This window comes from Lissotriton vulgaris, chromosome 2_2 (genome assembly GCF_964263255.1).
Source record: "Lissotriton vulgaris chromosome 2_2, aLisVul1.2, whole genome shotgun sequence".
Taxonomy (NCBI): domain Eukaryota; kingdom Metazoa; phylum Chordata; class Amphibia; order Caudata; family Salamandridae; genus Lissotriton; species Lissotriton vulgaris.
This window is the reverse complement of record NC_141688.1, coordinates 282,941,643-282,955,093: the sequence shown is the minus strand read 5'-3', so window position 1 is coordinate 282,955,093 and position 13,451 is coordinate 282,941,643. Positions and strand designations below refer to the sequence as shown.

At 46.1% G+C, this 13,451-nt stretch overlaps 1 protein-coding gene across 1 annotated transcript in view; it reads right to left on the bottom strand.

The window, feature by feature from the left end:
- TTC17 (tetratricopeptide repeat domain 17) overlaps window positions 1–13,451 on the bottom strand; it is a 575,315-nt gene that overhangs the window by 346,726 nt on the left and 215,138 nt on the right. The window contains exon 11 of the mRNA XM_086959610.1: window positions 7,068–7,214. Coding sequence (XP_086815736.1) covers window positions 7,068–7,214 — 147 coding nt within the window. The remainder of the gene's footprint in view (window positions 1–7,067; window positions 7,215–13,451) is intronic.

Sequence of the window (13,451 nt, the reverse complement as noted above, 5' to 3'; positions counted from 1 at the left end):
TGGTAGTGTGAGGTGTGAGGTAGGTCTAACGTCTGACAAGTGCGAAGGTTGAAGTGAGCTCACGGTGGTCCTACATTGTGAGGGTGACAGGTGTCAGATAGACAAAGTGAGAGCGTACTACAATGGTTGATATAAGAATAGTGGGTGACAAGTTCAAACAGGGTAGTGTGGGCCTGATTGGTAATATATATACTCACGGAAGTGCACTGGTAAGATTAAGGTGCTCTCTCCAAACAAGCAGGTAGTTACCTTTAGACTCAACACCAGGAATGGGTCGAGTGAAGTCTGGAGCTAACGTTAACAATCCGTGTAGGTGGTTTAGATAGAAGCTGGAAATGAGAAAAAGTATCTGTGTAAGACATCAGGGGGGCATGAGATCGGGAAGGAATGGTAACGTAAACCTAGGGGATTATCCCTAGATGACGCTCAAACGATGGGAAGGAAAGTGCGTAGGCAGTATCCTTACCCAAGAGTATTTACAGCTCAATTAAGAGAGTGAGGTTGGAGTGTCCAGCTTGATACCTTCGGGTTTAGTCTGCGCGTTATAAGTTGCATAATAAATAAATAAATAAATAAATAGTCACGCTCTGTTGTGACCATTACGTTCCGCCTTAGCCGGTGTGTAAGAGTCTACACACTGAGCACTATGTTAAAAGAAATAAATTACAGGTGCCAGGATTATAAGGTTAGAGATAAACTCCATCGCGTCATGCTAAGTCACACATACAGTGTGTCCAGTGAAAATCACAGTGTGTCAGAATAAAAACAGTTGCTGATACATACATTCTCTGTCTGGAAACGGGTGTGTTTCAAGTGGTAGGGTCGTAATTGGTTAGCTCAGCTATATTCCGCTGTGAACAGGGTAACGAGGTGTTCCGAGTGTTGGCTCTATGGAAAACGACAAAGCGGGACAGAGTAAGGGCCCGCCTTATTGGGTTAAAGGTGGCATTTGCTAGTTTGAAACACCCCGAAAGTCTTGGTACAAAAGGCGGAAAAGATAACAGGATACTGTATAGACCATTACCTGAAAGCGTGTGTCTTTCAGGCGGTGACCGGGAGGGGATCCGTCGAACAGTGAACATCCAGAAACGTGTAGGTTTCAAAGAAAAACGGCGTGCTGAGGAGATTAGCAATAACACGCACGCATTAGACTATTGTAACTTGCGTTATGTGTGCGTTCTTTAGGATTTATAAGCTAGGATAGAATAGCATCGCTTACTTAGATTCTGGTATCCCTCCTCTTCAGGTTCCCGGTGGCCGTCTATCATGAACGGACACATGACCGGGAGGGAGGCATTACTAAATAGAAATCCTTAGAGATAGAAAACGTCGGCTGGTTTGTAGCCGCCATCTTGGAAAGGGGGCTCGGCGAGAAAAGTGATAGTTCTCTCACAGTCCATAGTGATAAAGAAAATGTATTAATAGGCGTACGGAGTCTTAATAAGGTATTGATGACGAGAATAAATGTGTGTGTGTGTAACACCACACTTATATAAAAGGAGAAGAGAAATGGCTATCTGTAGAAACGTATATGCGCTATTTTACAAATGTGGGCTATAATTGTAACTCCAGCATGTCGTTTCTATGTAGCATAGCTGGCTCAATGGCTGAAGCTATCATATCGGTCATTCCCAAACCGGGGAAAGACCCGTCGAAATGCTCTTCATACAGACCGATAGCCCTCCTTAACCTGGGTGCTAAGCTCTACTCCTCCATCATTGCACAGAGGCTCAGCGACTTGATGCCGGCCCTCATTCACCCTGACCAATCTGGCTTTATTAAGGGACGCCAGACCCACGACAACACCAGAAGGGTGATCCACCTGATTGAGAAGGCCAACAAGTTTAAAATCCCGGCGGTCCTGGTGGGCCTCGTTGCCGAGAAGGCCTTTGATCGGGTGGACTGGGGGTTCCTGTTTCAGACCCTGTCGGCGTTTGGCTTCTCAGCTAAATTCCTGCTGATGCTTAGAGCGAACTATAGCGACCCCCGGTCTAGAGTGACGGTCAACGGTTACCTCTCTGCTTTCTTTTCACATACCCGTGGTACTAGACAGGGTTGCCCCTTTCCCCCCTCCTTTTTGCTCTGAGTATTGAGCCGCTGGCTCTCGCAATGCGCGAGGACCCGAATATTCGAGGAATCCCCTTCACAGGGGAGCAGCATAAGATCACCCTGTTTGCCGACCACGTCCTTCTCTCTCTTTCAGATCCCGCGCTTTCCCTCCCGCATGTCCAGGAGGCCCTGTCGAGCTTTAAAATGGTGGCGGGCTTCAGGGTCAACTATGACAAATCGTACGTCCTTAACCTTACGCTCCCTCCAGCCGAGGTGGCTCACCTCCAGCTGCTCACGCCCCTGCTCTGGTCCCGCTCCTCCATACAATACCTGGGCATTCATTTAACGCCTACGCTCGAGCGGCTTTACTCTGCTAACTTTCCCCCGTTACTGACGAAAATCCAGACTGACCTGGCCCGCTGGAAACCAATGTTTATATCTTGGTTGGGGAGAATCCATGCGGTTCAAATGTCTCTCCTTCCCAATCTTCTATACCTCTTCCAGGCACTCGCCATTGTATTTGACGGGGATTTCTTTAGGCGCGTCAAAACATTGATGTTACGCTTCATCTGGCAGGGAGGGCGGGCGAGATTCGCCTTTGCTACGTTGCGACGCCCGAGAAGGGAGGGAGGGGTAGGTCTACCAGATATGCAGTTGTACTACAAGGCGGCACAACTTCGGGTATTAGTGGAATGGACTCAACCTATGTCCGAGAAACATTGGCTCCACATGGACCGCAGTGGGGCCGGTAGATCGATCTGGGACTTAGTCTGGAAGCCTAAAAGCAATAGACCCAAGAACGCTTACATTAGTACCCCCAATAGCACTACCCTGAAGGTTTGGGACTCTGTCTCTCATGACAAATGCTGGACGTCGTTCCCTTCCCCCTACACGCCAATATACTTTAATCCTGCCTTCCCGCCAGCGACGCTTGAGGGTCCCTTTGACGCTTGAAGGGAGGGGGGCTGCCTAGCACTCACGCATTTGTTCCATGGTTCGGAGCCACTTACTTTTCATAATTGCATGCGAGATTACGGCGTTCAGCCGGCTGAACGATACCGCCATGCCTAGCTCCTCCATTGGGCGCTCACTCCTACGGTTAGAGACACGGCTACTAGGCCGCTAACTTCCTGTGAGGCCTTCCTCCCTAGAACATCTTCCATGCAGGGTGTTATTTCGTTCATCTATAGCCTACTGCTTGCAACGACCAGGGCCCCCCGGCACCACTACATGGGTATGTGGGAGGAGTTGCTAGATAGGGAGATTCCCAATGAGGAGTGGTCCCGACTCTGGGTTGACATAGCTAAACACAACCATTCAGTGGAGCTCACCTCAAAACAATGATGGACTGGTACCTTTACCCGGCTAAATTACGACAGATATTTCCTGGTTCCTCCGATAGGTGTTGGAGAGGATGCGGCCTATTGGGTGACTTTCGTCCCATCTGGTGGGACTGCCCTGTTATCCGTCCCTACTGGAACGAGATCCTGTCCCATATTAAGGAGATGTTAGGGTACCCGATCTTGGACTCGATGGCTCATGTTCTGTTGGGCCTTCGCGATCCGAATCTCACTCTCCAGACCAAAGCAGACAAAAAGATACTGTGGTTGTGTGTGGGGGCGGCCAAGCTCACTCTGGCCTCGGCCTGGAAAAAGAAGGAGGCCCCTGCGGTTTCGTTGTGGCATGCCAGGCTGTGGAAATTGTTGAGTATGGAGAGGATGGCTGATATCTTCAGGGATGATTTTAAGAACTTCACATTTCATTGGGGCCCTCTGGTCCGCTTTCTATCCAAGAGTCTTCCTTCTGCAGTTTGTCCACCTAGTGTGCGATCTCTCCATCTATTCCAAGTGTGAATGTCAATTCCTCGAATGAATGCTTCTGTACGACCATAGCTATCACCACGAGGTGAGGGGGGAGGTTAGGGGGGTTGGGGGGGTTCTTTGGGTTTTGTTCTTGCGACAACCTGACAGGTGGATGTGACGGCATACCACTACCGCGGACTGCGGGCTCACCGAATCCATTGACAATTGCGCCTGCTTTGTCACTGATGACCGAGCTCCGGTTGTTCACCTGGCAGAGACCTAGCCCCCGTATTGCTTCCAAGCACTCTGTTGGCCTCGGCCTTCTTACGGCCTAGGTACCTGCTGCCTCGCTTGGACTGAGTGTCGAGTATTGCATGCCTTACTTAGCTGCCCCCTGTGTGGGATGTTGTGCGGGACTGTCGCATGATCTTTTTCTTTCTGTTGCTCAAACATTTAATAAAACCTGCTTTGACAAAAAAAAATGTACATATCATCATTGATATAACATACTTGTACACATTGTTGAAAATCAATCAAAATTATTTAAAAATAAATAATACCTAACCACAGAGAAGTGTAAGACATTTATTGCAAAACAGTTAATAATAATGGAAACACGACTCAAGAAAAAGATCCAGACTAATTTTAGAAAATATACTTTGTTTCTACTTTATTAGAAGACCAAGACCTTGGTAATAAGGTAAGTACATTTTTAATTAAAAATTCTTTTCACTTTGAAAATTGAAAATTAATGGTCATCCTATGCGGAAAACAGTTTTGCTGGTAGTCAGGTAAGTACTCAACTTACAGTTCCAATTTCCAGGACCAAAGGTCAGCAGTAGGCAAGGAGTAGGTAATTGCCAGTACTGTACCACAAGCGGAATAAGGGTGGCAGGTTGCAGAGGTCAAACTCAAAGTTCTGCCCAGTGCGTTTCAATGGAGGCTGGGGGTCCTGGGGGCCACGCTGCTTGTAGGAGAGTGAAACTGTTGCAGGGCCAAGCTTTGGTTGTTAGGACCAGCAAGGGGGGAGGACAGAAAGCAGACCGTAAACATACATAATCAGTGGCACACGGGCGGCTGGGTGCAGGGTACTCACACAGCGTCGGCGTCCAATGGAATCCTATGGAGTTTCTTCTTTTTGGAAACAAGCTTCAGGCATTGAACCAGAGGGTCCAAGCAGAACACCAGCTACAGCACAGGAAAATTGAGGTTCACAGGGTCACCGCTGGTCGAGCTCACCAAAGCCTGGGTCTGCGGGTGCAGGGGTGCCTTTATGACATCAAACACCTTACTGCGTCGGCCACGGCAGGGGTGGGGGAGACTCTACTGATTCACTCTGCAGGCCCCTTCATGGGGTCAAGAGAGGTCGGCCAACACCCGTTTTGGAGTCCTGGTCGCTAGGGAGACTTTACTGGGCAGTTGGGCTACTCAGACTCGGGCAAGGGGCGAGTTGCAGATCCGCCTGGATCTTTAGTCTTTGCTGTTGGCTTCTTCTGGACAGGTCCGCTGTCCACAGAAGATTGGAGTCTTTTTGAAGCCAGCAGTCCTCCCAGGGGTTACGAGGTCACTGGCTGCAAGACTGGTAACAGGTTCACTGAAGTTGCAGACAGACCAGTAGGGCTGGGGCCAAGGCAGTTGTCTTCTGGCTTCTACTACAGGGTATCTTCTTTCTTCGTAAGTCGTCGCAGAAATAGTTTCCAGGTCTAGGGGCGTTTTAGGGGAGTAGCAGTTAGGGACAATGGGCACCTTTCCAGGGGGACTACACCCTCTATTATGCCACCCTCCTGTGGGAGGGGGGCATAAATCAAGCCATGAAAGGAGGGGTCTCCCAATCTTCAGGATAGCGGGACTGTATAATCAGCTTTACCTCACCTTCCCCACCTTAAGGGTGGAGTTAGCAGAGGTGGGTACACCTCCTATTCGCCTTATGTTTTCCCGCTGGTTTTCTCCCCCAAAGTAGGGGTATAAACCGGAGCTGGCATCTGCTACCAGCAACAGAGGCTTGGGGTCGCTTTACAAAGGCAGCAGGCCATTCAAGCTCCTCTCTTGAAGCGTTGACCAATACTGGAGGAAGAAGTCAGACACCACTGTCCAGGATATGCATTGTTTCGGGTGCCAGAGAGCAGGGGCTCTCCACCCAGGGGTCTAGAAACCGGTCTGGTGGTGGCTGGCTGCCTACAGCTGGTCAGAGACCACCCCAGGGTGGGTACGTTTTTTGAGGGCACCTCTGATGTGCCCTCTGGGTACTTGGTACAATTAATCCCACACTTGCATCAGTGGAGATGTATTAAAAGGAGTAGTTTGGTACCAAACACTCCTATGTTCAGCCATCATGGTGTTGTGCAACTAAAGTTGTCTAGTTTCCAGCACATATACTCTCTATGGCTTCACTGGTACTCACAATATTAAGGAATGGACCCCGATATTTTAGGGGCATATCTGCCCCTGCAGAGATGACCTCACCTGTGGTATAGTGCATCCTTCCTTAGGGCTGTGAGGCTGGCTAGAGGGGTGACTTACCTATGCCTTCAGGCAGTGATGGTTTGGCATGGGACCCAGGCAGGGGGCCGTATCAACTTTGTTGTTTTCTCCCTCACAGGAGCATGCAAGCTGCAAGTTCAGTGGCATGGTGTCAGTGAGAGGGCATCCAGGGGACCCTCTTCATTTCCCATGCCCAAGGTTCTCAGGGTACCATTTACTAGGGACTTATAGGAGGTAGAAGTACAGTGGCACAGGGGACCTGGTTGGCAGAAACCCTGTGCACTACAAGTGAAACCACATCAAAACCTGGCAAAAGGTGGCGGCTAACCATGCTAAAAGAAGCACTTTCTCACAGGTAGTTTAGATAGTGTGGTAAAATTGAGATATGAACAAAAATTGTGCTAGCAACTTCCCAGGCAGAAACAACACCCCACCTCTCAAATTTCTCAGTGCAGTTATGTGATAGGATCCAACTAGAAAATGTAGTGCCTATGTCTATTGCGGTCTTATCAGAAAAGGTTCTGCTTTCTTCAACACCTCTGTGTCAGCTTCAGGTTTGCTACAATTTTGTTTTTTCCAAGCAGGTTAATGGACTGGCTATGATTCCTGTGAGATAAATAGCACATGCCTACAGGAAGATGCAAAGTTTCCAGGTGAAATTTATATTGAATGGTTAACATTCTTGGTAGCCCAGGATGTGAGGCAAGACAATAGCTACGAGCAAGAATGACTTACTCTGAAAGTACTCGATTCCTGGCCCCACAGCCTTAGGACAGAGCGTGAGACAAGAGGAGATGACTCAGGCTGTTGGAGGTTGCTCTGGTTCAAGGGAAGCTTCAGATTCTCCGGCATCATCATGGAGGCGGATACTTCTTCATCAAACTGAATGCAAACACAAAAGGTAAAAAATGCATTACTGGGCAACACAAGGTCACACAGTCTTGGCATGCTCTTCAAACTATCAATAGAACAACAGCCAACAGTTTCACTCACTAACAGCTTCTGCAAGTCTTCATGGTGTACTCACTTTTGTGAGAAAAGGGCACAGTAGTACCAACATCATCAAGCCTTATTTATTTTTGTGACTTTTCTCTTCAACTTCAGTCTATGTTTTTTATAGTCACAGGATCACATCACGTGGATTTGCAAAAGAATTGACAAACCTTAGTCCGTCCCATGTATACCGTAGTTTTTGTTACCTGAAAGTCCACATTATGCTATATGCGAGATGAAGAGCTCAAACCTTTTAAATATATATGCTACACAAAGATATCAGAGGGATAGACCTGCTACAAAACAAGTCTTTGTAGCACTCCTTTAACAGTAAATCTACTAAGGTGCAGCCAGACCACGTACTGCTGATCCAGTTTACTGCATGTTAAATCCAAGAATAAGCCATGTACACCACCCTGCCAGGAGCAGTCATGACCCTTGCTGAGCCAATCTCCTTCTATGACTGTCACTGGTGTAATAACAAAAGCTCGTCACTCATTCAAGACCAAACCATTCCAACACTAAAACACTGATTGGGAAAAGGGGATGACAGGTCAGAACAGAATAGTTCAGAATAAAGACAAAAGTGGAAGCAGTTAATTAGTATAATGTCTTCTGCCCTGAACAAAGCAGAAAACCTCATTCATTTTTAGACACCTTTCTAGAGACCTACCAGACTGAATAAAAAGAAAAAGAATTAACTTCCTCTTCTTTACCACACAGAGAATATAAAAGATCAAAATTACAACGATTTGTTCAGCCTCATGCTCGCAGACAAGATGGCATGAAGAAAACCATAGATTACAACTCTCCTCCAAAAGTTAAGTTGCTTTTTGATCATCACTGGACCTTCAAGAGGTTGAATGAAAGCTGAAGGATGTCATCAACATCAGGGCTTTGAGTCTAGAAACCATTTATATTTTCTTTTATGCTTCTTAATGCGGTCTTCCCATTCACACCGTTGCCCTGACTGAGCTTTTGACGCATGCATTCACAGGCCTTTGGTGTGACTCATTGCCATCATCGCTAAGAATCCAACCTTTGGTGGATTATACCTTGAAGATGTAAACCTTGAAGAATTCCACGGATACTATTCACACTGGCTGTCCCCCTGTGTCCTGAAAACCCGCTCTGACTCCTTCACCCATGCACTTGTCTGGGTCGAAATATCGACGTACCTATACAATGCATACCCTACCCTATCCACTCCACGTGAAAAGCAGATTAAGCATAGGACAGATTGGGGATACATGTGTTTAGGGACGGATGTCAATTGAAATGAATATTTTAGATCTCTTTTATACAGCACTGTATATAGTTAATTCACCTACAGCACCTTGTCACCTCTATCTCACCTAATCACTTATAAGTTATTCCTAAGTTGCTTTTCAATAACGTTTGTTTGCCTGTGACAGCCATACTATGTTTTAACAAGAAAACTGAAATATTGTAAAAAGAAAAATACGAGTGCTGGCAATATACTGCTTTTTGATTGAATCAGAGTGGGTGTTTTCTTTTTTCTCCATGCAAAAATATTGATGCAACATTAGGAAAATGCTACTTACCCCGTATGCATCTGTTCTTGGCATATAGAGCTGTAGAGCCGTATGCTGTGCATAGATCGCCATCTAGTGTTGGGTCCATATGTTTGCACTTTGTTTTTCTTTGACGAAGTCTTTCCAGTCATGCGGCAGGTGACTCCTCCTTTCGGTGATAGTACGCATGGGCATCGACTCATTGTTAGATTGTTTTCCCGCGCAGGGTGATAATGGAGTTAGTTAGAGTAATAGAAGGAGATGTCCATGAATGCATGTATCTACGTAAGATGCTACAGCAACAGGTATAGGTACCCGGGGAGGCGGGTGAGTGCATATGACTCTACAGCTCTATATGCTAAGAACAGATGCATACTGGGCAAGTAGCATTTTTCGTTCAAGGCATATGAGCTGTAAATCATATGCTGTGCATAGACTATATAGCAGTTATCTCCCTACTAGGTGACTAACCTGTATCTGTAGCAGTGGTCTGAAATAGTGAACGTAAAACTGCATGGCCCACTCTAGCTTGTAGTGTTGTTAACACATCTACACAAGTGTTTTGTGAATGTGTGAGATGTAGACCATGTTGCAGCTTTGCATATGTCTATGTGTATATTTCCTAAGAATGCCAAAGAAGCCCCCAGTTTGCATGTAAAGTGCGCTCTAGGGGGAACTGTTATCATTAGTTTTGCATCGCATATTTGAATGCACTTGACTATCCACCTTAAAATACCTGATTTTGATATGGGATGACCTTTGTGTGGTGGAGCAAAATCATACAAAAGTTGATTTGTGTTACCGAAGGTTTTTGTCCTTTCTATGTAATAAAGCAATGCTCTTTTCACATCTAATGTGTGTAGAGCACATTCTGCCACTGAATCTGGTTGAGGGAAGAACACAGGTAACTCAACAGATTGATACATATGAAAAACAGAAATTACTTTAGAGAGGAACTTAGTATTAGTCCGAAGAACCACTTTCTTTTAGTGCATTTGTAAAAAGGGTTCTTCTATAGTTAATGCCTGAAGCTCACCCACTCTTATGAGTGATGTGATGGCAACAAGGAAAGCAGCTTTCCAAGTGAGAAATTGCAGTTCACATTTGTGCAATGGCTAAAAAGGTGGACCCATTACTCTGGTGAGAACAATATTGAGATTCCATTTTGGAGCAGGTGGACGTCTCGGGGGAATTACTCTTTGGAGTCCCTTCATAAAGGCTTTTATAACAGGCACTCTAAAAAGAGATGGATGTTGTCTCTTCTGGAGGTATGCAGCTATTGCCGCTAGAAGTAAGCATAGGGAAGTATACGCTAAATTGGAACGTTGTAGATGTAACAAATAACATATAATGTTTTGTACAGAAGCATCAAACGGGTTGATATGGTTGTTATTACAGTATATCAGAAAACTTCCACTTTGCTGCAAAGCTGGCTCTGGTAAGATGTCTAGCCTTTTTGATAATATTCATGCTGTCTGGCGGTAGATTAAGATAGCCAAACTCTAAGACTTCAGGAGCCAGATCGCCAGATTGAGTTGACTGGGGTCTGGATGTCTTAGGTCTCCATGGCTTTGGGCGAGAAGATTGGGTGTAAGATGTAGTGTCTGATGAGGAACTAGTGAGAGTTCCAATAGGGTTGTGAACAAAGGTTGATGTGCCAATGTGAGGATTAGTGTCAGGGATGTTTTGGTTGAGTTTCCGAACCACTAATGGAATGAGTAGGAGAGGCGGAACACTGTAGGAAAATATCCCAGACCAATTTATTCATAGTGCTTTGCCTTTAGACAATGAGTGTGGATACCTGGACGCGAAATTTAGGCATTTTGCGTTTTGGTATGTGGCGAACAGGTCTATGTGAGGGACTTTCCAATGTTGAAAGTATGTAAGGAGGACCTGAGGGTGGAGTTCCCATTCATGCATTTGCGGTCTCTACCTGCTGAGGAGATCTGCAATCTGGCTGTTGACTCCTGGGAGGGCGTTCCGCTAGGTGATGAAGTCTGTGGTGAATGGCGCACCTCCAGATGTCTTGGGCTTAGTGGGACAGTTGGAGAGAGTGTGTCCACCCCTGTTTTTGTATGTGATACATGGCTGTCATGTTGTCTGCACGAATTAGGACAGCTTTGTCCTCTAGGTAAGTTTGAAAAGCCTGGAGTGCTAGGTAGATTGCAAGCAGCCCTAGGTGATTGATGTGGAGCAACTTCTGTTGTTGGCTCCACAAGCCTTGCACTGAGTGCTGTTGTAGAAGAGCTTCCCAGCCAGTAAGGGACGCGTCCGCTGTCAGTACTATCTGTGGAACCGGGTCTATGAAAGGCCATCCTTATGATAAATTTTGTGTTCCACCACTGCAGAGAGCGACGAGTGCGTCCGCTTACCACCACTAAATCAGTCAATAGACCTTGTGACTGGCGCCACTGACTGGCTAAGCATTCTAGAAGTGATGTGTGGTCTGGCAAGGGGAACGATCATGAAGCAGGATGACATCATTCGCAGTAGGTGCATGTAAGTTCCAGCTGGAATCCAATGGTTGGATTAAAAGTGGAGAACTAAAGCCTGAATATTTCGAATTCTGGCTGACTTGGGAAAAGTGAGCGTTTTTTGAGTATCCATTGTGGCTCCTATGTAGTCCTTTGTATTAGTAGGTTGGAGATGTGACCTTGGCACATTGATTGTGAACCCTAGCTGATGCGGTAACCGAATTGTCCTGAAAGTGTGCTGCAGACATTGTTAGTACGTGTTGGCGTTGATGAGCCAGTCGTTTAAGTACGGGAAGACCTGGATGCTTTGTCTCCTTAGGTGAGCAGCTACTACCGCCAGACACTTTGTGAAGACTCTGGTGGCGGTGGTGACACCGAATTGGAGTACCCTGAACTGATAGAGTTGAAACCTGAGGAATCTGCGATGAGCAGGGTGAACTGGTATATGAAAGTAGATGTCTAGGGTAGATAGAAAGTTGCCTTTCTGTAGTAGAGGAAGTACACGTTGAAGTGTCAACATATGAAAATGGTCTAACTGAATGTACCACTTGAGTTCTCCGAGATATAAAATTGGTCTGAGAGAACAGACTTTTTGGGGAGTTAGGAAATATAAGGAGTATAGACCCGACCTATGATGTTGGTGCGGCACAGGCTCAATAGCCCCTTGTAGAAGTAGAGACTGAACCTCTTGTTTGAGGAGGTATAGATGGTCTGCTGATAGTTTGTGGGGCTTTGGTGGAATATTTGGAGGCGTGTTAAATTCCAGACAGTAACCAGAACGGATAATTTGGAGTACCCAATTGTCTGTCATATATTGGCAGAAAATCTGACAGTCTTCCCCTGACAGGTGTTGAGTGGTCGGGGGAAAGTGGAGGCCAGTCACTGCTTTGTGTTGGCAGGGGAGGTGCATATGCCCTACAGATGTTAACCCCTGTAACCTCCCCTGAAATAAACCCTTGATGAAGAGGGTTGGTTATTGCCCTTAGAGGTGGAGGTGGCTTCTGATGAGGTATTCTTGGAACCTCTTAGGTAAAAGGAGCGTCAAAAGGAAGCATGACCCTGTGTGGACTGAAGGCCTCCCATAGATTTGGCTACCTCAGTGTTTTTCTTCATGTTCTCAAGAGAAGAATCTACCACGGGCCAAATAGATGTTCCTTATCGAATGGGGTATTTAAAATGAATGTTTGAATTTTAGGTTTGAAACAAGATATATGGACCCAGGTATGCCTCCTTAAAAGAACACTGGTGTTTATAGCTCCAGCAGCAGTGTCTGCAGCATCTAGAGAGCATCTTTTTTTATTGTTATGAATAAGTTGCCCTTCATGAACCAGATCTTTTGCTTTTGATTTGTGTTCCGGGGTAAATATTGGATCAGTTGTTCCATTTAATCCCAGTGCGCACAGTCGTATCACGCTAACAGGGCCTGAGTGATGAAGATACACCACAAATTCGATGCTTGAGAAGCTATTCTTTTCCCAGAAGTGTCAATAAGTTTTGATTCCTTATCAGGAGGCGGAGCCTCTCCTGTTGGCTGGTAGTTGGCTCTTTTTCTTGCATTGGACACAACCAGGGAGTCTAGAGGGAATTGTCCCCTTATACATATTGGGACCGATGGTACTGGCTTGTACTTTTTGTCCACTCTAGGGGTTAGAATACGAGCTCTGACTGGGTTATTAAAAATGTCATCTACATGCCTGACTATCCCTTTAAGCACGGGTAGTGTATGTGATGACTTCTGTGTGGTACTGAGGGTTTTTAAAGAGGAAATCCTCTTCTGATGACTCCTTATGTAGCTGCACCCCATGGTATTTGGTAGCTCTACCCAGTAACTCATTGTAGCCTGCACTATCAACTGATGGAGAGGGTTTGGTAGGGTACAGGTTGGGATCATTGCCAATGGGAGAATTGGCGTTATAATCGTCCCATGGGTCTTGTAATGGCTGATCATCAGTCCTATCCTGGTTATCAGGAGTATGTGGTGGTGAATGTTCAGGTGAAATTGGTTGAAGCTGAGGGGAAGGTGGTGACAAAGGGAGAATGTGTGAAGGTAGAGGAGGAGGGGAAGGGTTAGTTTATTTTATTTTATTTATTTTGAAAGTTTTATATAGCGCGAACAA